Source organism: Lathyrus oleraceus, chromosome 6, assembly GCF_024323335.1.
Source record: "Lathyrus oleraceus cultivar Zhongwan6 chromosome 6, CAAS_Psat_ZW6_1.0, whole genome shotgun sequence".
Taxonomy (NCBI): Eukaryota; Viridiplantae; Streptophyta; class Magnoliopsida; order Fabales; family Fabaceae; genus Lathyrus; species Lathyrus oleraceus.
The window spans coordinates 256,995,161-257,001,119 of record NC_066584.1 but is presented as its reverse complement, the minus strand read 5'-3'; the positions used below and the strand labels follow the sequence as shown (position 1 = coordinate 257,001,119).

At 33.8% G+C, this 5,959-nt stretch overlaps 1 protein-coding gene across 1 annotated transcript; it reads right to left on the bottom strand.

Annotated features, from left to right (window-relative positions):
• Positions 1 to 505: 505 nt before the first annotated feature.
• Positions 506 to 5,959, bottom strand: LOC127092832 (peroxisomal nicotinamide adenine dinucleotide carrier). The gene is made up of 11 exons (XM_051031725.1): positions 5,652 to 5,959; positions 5,427 to 5,549; positions 5,262 to 5,336; positions 4,504 to 4,634; positions 4,331 to 4,385; positions 3,796 to 3,948; positions 3,480 to 3,548; positions 3,102 to 3,209; positions 2,901 to 2,969; positions 1,028 to 1,082; positions 506 to 815 (listed from the first exon to the last, which is right to left on the bottom strand). Exons 1-11 carry the CDS (start codon positions 5,736 to 5,738, stop codon positions 628 to 630), a joined length of 1,113 nt encoding a protein of 370 aa, XP_050887682.1. The 5' UTR covers positions 5,739 to 5,959; the 3' UTR covers positions 506 to 627.

Here is a 5,959-nt window from a genome sequence, read left to right as displayed (position 1 = left end):
TTTTCAAACAAAAAAAATAGATTTCAATGAAGTGTTCTTCGCTAGCCTTTTTCAATGTGTTTATGATATAATTATTGATTATAGCAATATTCAATTGCAGCAATTGCGGTGAGTTTAGAAATTTGGGGAAAGTTTCATAAATTTCACCGGATTTCAAAATAGATTTTGATATTTTTGAATTTGAAAAAGAAGACGAAGGAGAATAATTCAAACCCAGAAAAAAATTTAGCTTTTTTTTCGTCGCTAAGTCGATTACCACATACTATCATGCTAAAATAATCCTTGAGAATGTGTCAAAGAAATGGAGACCAAAGATAACTCCAATTCAAGAAACAAAGAATCTGAATAGCTCAACTCTTGAAAAACTCATAAACTCCATATATATATATATATATATATATATATATATATATATATATATATATATATATATATATATATATATATATATATATATATATATATATATATATATATATATATATATATATAAATAAAATGAACCTGGGAGGAATCTTACTTCAATTGCTTTAAAGTCTAAAAATAAGTAGGCCAAAGGCAATTTTCTCGCGTATACAAATTAATAGTACAATTTCTATATCTATCAGAAGAAAGTCAAGTTAACAACTACTCATATTTTAATACAACTTTTTTTCTCTTATTTGCCAGAACCATGATAGCCTTAACAAGTTCCTCCTTTATCATGAACAATACAGAAGCAGCAAAAACACTTTGTACTATCTTTGTACTCATTCCCTTATAAAAACCTGGCAAGCCTTCGTAACGGATCATTTTAAGAATTGCATCAAATGTACCTGCAAATATAATGTTAGAAAAGTGAAACACATAATTTCACAAAGAACAAACAATGACAATGATTTCACAGCTTTAAAACACAGCAAATTGTACAAGCATAATTACCAGGCTCAACCAGATACGGTTAAGGATTACGAAAATGGTGAAAAACTATTTAACAAATCCAAAGGCCAATTGAATTAAGTTAAATTGCATGTATCTAAAATCAAACCTGAGTATCTTAATGAGTTATTTCCACCAATCTCCTGCTTTGCTTGAAGCCTTGACTGCAAGTAATGAAACATGAAGTAATAAGAGTCAACTAGCATTTAGGAGTTAATGGTTCTGTTCTTGAGTGTTTATACTCTGCAGAATAGTCATTTAGATAGATACTAATGCACAAAAGACCAACAGACAAGATTGTGAAAGTAGATATTCTTGATAAACTCGTGTTGCTAAAGTAAACTTGACTCAGAGAGAAAAGTCTAGCGGTGGCAAAACGGGCAACACCAGTCGGGCATTCCTGTTTGATCCACAATATTTTTGCATGCTGAGCCAAGGTTTTAGACTCGCACCCTCTACTATGTCCATCCAGCTCCGTACCGTTTTTTGCAGACGCGGGCTTACCTATGAATTTTTGCAACTTTTAGACTTTAGGGATGCATGGCCCGTCTGCCCACCCTGCACCGTCTTCATTTTTTCGGGGCGGGCCAAGGCTTAGACCCGCACCCTCTACTATGTCCACCCCGCCCCGTTTCTTGCATGCTTTTGCGGAGAGGGTCTAAACAGGACGGACATGCCCGTTTACTACCCCTAGAAGATTCTCCGTAATATTGAAAATAATAACAAATACTACTCTTACGGATAACATATAGACTGGTTTAATGCTATCAAGACAGACACAAAATTAAACTCCATAATTGAAAAATTGAAGTAGCAACTCAACATAATAAAGCAAAGTACAAGCCATTTCAAACTACATGAATCATCAACTCACCCATAATTTTTAAATAAAATATTAGTTCCTAAATTTTGAACATTTAAAGAAAATGAGCGTAATTTTTTAAATGACCAACTCTTCAAAGTCAGCACATGATTTTTTATTTTGTATAAAATGAACTACTAACTCAGTGCTATTGCAAGCTTACACAAGCCTAATAAAGCCTTAGCACCAGTGTAGTCAAGATCGAGTGCCGGGTCTTAAGATCTTACGATCTTACGTGCTGAAGTTGTCTTTTAGTGCTACGATTTAAGAAAAAGCTTTTCTTGTGTACTTTTATGGTCAAGATCGAGTGTTGAATCTTAAGATCTTACGATCTTACGTGCTGAAGTTGTCTTTTATATGACTATCATAATATGGGAATACATAATATCTCAGAGGAACAGACTTGTTTGTTAGATTTATGTTTTTTTGAACTACTTATTTTAAACAAAGTCTTTCGAACTTGTTAAATTTTGGAATGATGCTTATCAGTTATTAATTAAATTGGTTGAATTTTGTGATTTATTTGTCAAATTACCATTTTACCCTTCGGTAAGATCTTAAGTGTTGTGCTACGATCCTAATTTTACGATCTTTTACAGGAGGACCGATACTACTTAAGATCCCGTGCTCGACTACCTTGATTAGCACACGATGTACTCACTGGCGCTCAGATTATAAAAACAAGGATAGAGAGGGAGAAAACACTCATTCCATAGAATGAATGTTATTCGGTAATCTAAAATCTGGAGAGTTGAAAATGTGAGGGAGTCAAATTAGAAGGAGAAGTGAACATTAATTCATAAACTAACAATAGAGCTTACGATTATACACGCCGACATAAGTACAACAATCTGAACAATTGACGACTACAACTACTCAGTTTCATCGCTTGAGAGGAGACAAATCCATTGAAAACACAAGAATTAAGAACTAGTTACATGAAATGTCATTTGATAATAATGTGGACCAATATTGAAATACTGACAGGATTCCTGCTTTACTGAGGGTGAGAAAGACATTCATATATTCGTGAATGAACAATCTCTGCGTAAGACTTTATCCGTTTTTTAATAATAGTTACTAATTTACAAGACAATGAAGGAAATATGTATGAATTTACCTTGACAACTTGCAACGGGTATGTTGAGACAGTAGCTCCAAGTTTCGCTATTGCTCCCACCAAAAAGACCTTTTGAATGACAAGAGGATGCTTACTGATATACACAGCACGGAAAATATACAAACAAGTGACATCAAACAAATTAAAATATTCTCCTAAGACATGCTTTCCACTTGTTGTAGATTTATAAGTATTCTATACCTCCAATGCGGTTACAGTTGTATCCCCCTGCTTCTTAGCAGAACGTTTCTCCCTTAGATGCTTCAATGAACTCTCATAAATCATAAACTGGATAGACGGATTGCACACCTATAACGAAAATTTCCAGTTATATTACAGTTATACAAATATGGTATACTGATTGAATAAGTGTTGTCAAATGGCGGTTATAGCGCAGTGAAATTTGAACAAATTTCTTTTGCTCCACGATACGCTATTGAAAATTGTAAAAAATGAGGCTACAGTGGCGCTATACCAAAATAGTGTAGCAGAATTTGAATAAATCGATATTTTCCGTGATGTGCATAAAATTGGCAACACTGAACTGAATGTACTAACAAGATAACTGGTATGACTAACCATAATTAGAGCAGGGATGACACCCTTCCAAAATCCAACTATACCGGCTTCGTTATATACTTCATTAGCCTTTTCATCAAATCAAAACTTCACATTAGCATCGGCAAAAAGGAAAGCTCTCATGTAACTGCTATGTGAGTTGACATCCTTTGGTGGCGTAGTATTCTTAAATATAGTGTGTAAATTCTAAAAGTGATCGATTCTTTTCTTACAGTGGTTAAATTTTAAATTTTAACATGAAATATCATGAATGCTATTGCAAATGGTGACTTAAATTTTCTGTTTACAATATGGTAAAAAGGAGCAAGAGACTTACTGCATGTACAGTTCCAAATGGTCGAGGTTTTGTAGAATTCAGTTCTGCTAATTTGTTTTCCAATGTCGAACCTGCTAAGCTACTTTCAGAAGCAGCCTTTCTTATAGCTTCTTTCTTTTCGTCCATGATTTTTCTTTCTGCTTGAGTATGTGTCTAGAATCACAATATATAATGTCAATCATGATTGACAATGGACTAAACCCGTGGATATATAACTTGTGGTGACGTCAGCAGAAACAGAAAATGGCTAACTGTTTTTAGAATTCGAAGTTTATACTAATAAGTTGTTAGGTGTTCGAGCGGAGCATAACAAAGCAAGTGCGTAATAGAAAAGCTAGCGCGATCACCGTATTGTCGGGGACGTAACGTAGGTACAATTGGCTGATACTAAGGAAGCAAGTGCATAACAGAAAAGCTATTGCAGCCACTGTATTACACCCACTTAATTCATTAAAAAAATGAATTTCATTTTACAAACCGTAAAACTATCAATAAAAAATGTTCAAAAAATATGAAAAATGTTCAAATAATGCACCTGCATACGCGTCACTAGAACCCATATTGGGTTTGTGAACAAAACATTCAAGGATCTGCATAATAAGAAAACAGAAATAAGAATATCAGTCAAATACATATAAGCAAGGTTCAATATCACATATACAATGTAGCATTTCAAACGAAATGGTCATGATCGAAAATGATAGTCACCCAGCAATAGCAGCCACAATGAGCCAACCAAACACTCCAACAGTACCATCTCCACGCCCTTTAACTTTCCTTGCAGCTGCAATAGCCACAGCTTTGTTCTTGAATATTTGATAGAAGAAATAGTAAATTCCCTGAAATCATTGGAAAATAAGCATTTAAACAACCGGCTAAATTCCCAATCAAAAAGCATATCATATTGCATACTCTTAACAAATGAATGCTAACTTTGTCTCATTTCATCTTTCGATTAAGGTTATGCACATGTCATAAGAAACCTCTTATGGTAGTCAATATGATTCAAGAGAAGTAGTACATAGTTTTAAATTGTGGTTGCGGAACCAATAACCTCTAGTGGTGGCAAAGTGTGACAAATGAGGCCCAATACAGTCTAAATATGAAATTACTTAAAAGGACATTTAAGTCCAAGTGTTTGTTTGGTTCTGCGGTGAAAAGAATTGATTTTGAATCAATTCTACATCCCTAGAATTGCTCTTGCCTCTTCCAAAAGCTAAATCAAACATTAACTAAATATGAAACAAATCTCCTATCCTATTCAAATTCCCCCATTTTTGGAGTTGAACTAAAATTAAAACTGGTTTATGAAGAATTTCGATTCCCTCCCTTCCCCACCTCTTCAAATAATCGAAATAAACAACTCAAATTCAAAATAACCCCTTCCCTACATTGTTTTCCATCCAAAGACACCCTTAAGATATTATTGACAGTAGTTGTGAAAAAAAAAACTAGCAATTTAAAACCTGAGAAGCAGCAGTTCCAAGAAGAGAAGGTTTGAGGCCACTATACAGTCCACCCCAACCTTCATTTCCAATAACCTAATTAACCATCATAACAACAATAAACACTATCAAAATAAATAAAAACTAAAAAAAAAACAAAAGAAAATTAGCAAAATCAAATTTAACCTGAAAGAGTTGAAGAAAAAATCCAGAAGAAGAAGCAGTGGCTATTCCATTGGAAGATTGAGGAACCAAACTTTGCTTATTCTTCTTGAGTAACGTTCTCTCAGTTTGTTGGCGTGTATTTACCTGAAAATTGAAATGAAATTGAAGTTAATTAGTTAAAAAGCTTAGAGAATTATTGAATTAGAGGGTAATTAAGTAAGGATTAAGGAAGAGAATTTATGGTACAGCTTGAAGTGGATAAGTTATGATTTGAGCAATGATTCCACCACCAGCACCAGCTAAACCATTTGCTATGGCGTTTGATTCTGACATGGTGAAGTGAAATTGTGATTTTGTTTATGGATTTTGTTATGGTTTGTTTCTCATGGTTTTGATTTTGATTTGTTGAATTGAAGTGATAGTGGGATAATATTTGTGTTCTAACTATAACTAACTTACCTTTTAAAAAATGTTTGGTTAAGGAGTTGTTTGGTGAAGGGATAAGTGGGGAAAGGAGAGGAATGGACAAGGAAGGAAATAGTGTGTATAAGTGT

Bases quoted from the DNA above. Each gene is read 5' to 3' on its own strand.
- LOC127092832 (XM_051031725.1), bottom strand. From the start codon at position 5,738: ATGTCAGAATCAAACGCCATAGCAAATGGTTTAGCTGGTGCTGGTGGT. The intron at 5,337-5,426 runs GTTAAATTTGAT...ATGGTTAATTAG, and splicing joins TTTTTCTTCAACTCTTTCAG to GTTATTGGAAATGAAGGTTG. The intron at 2,970-3,101 runs GTATAGAATACT...GTCATTCAAAAG, and splicing joins CAACTGTAACCGCATTGGAG to GTCTTTTTGGTGGGAGCAAT.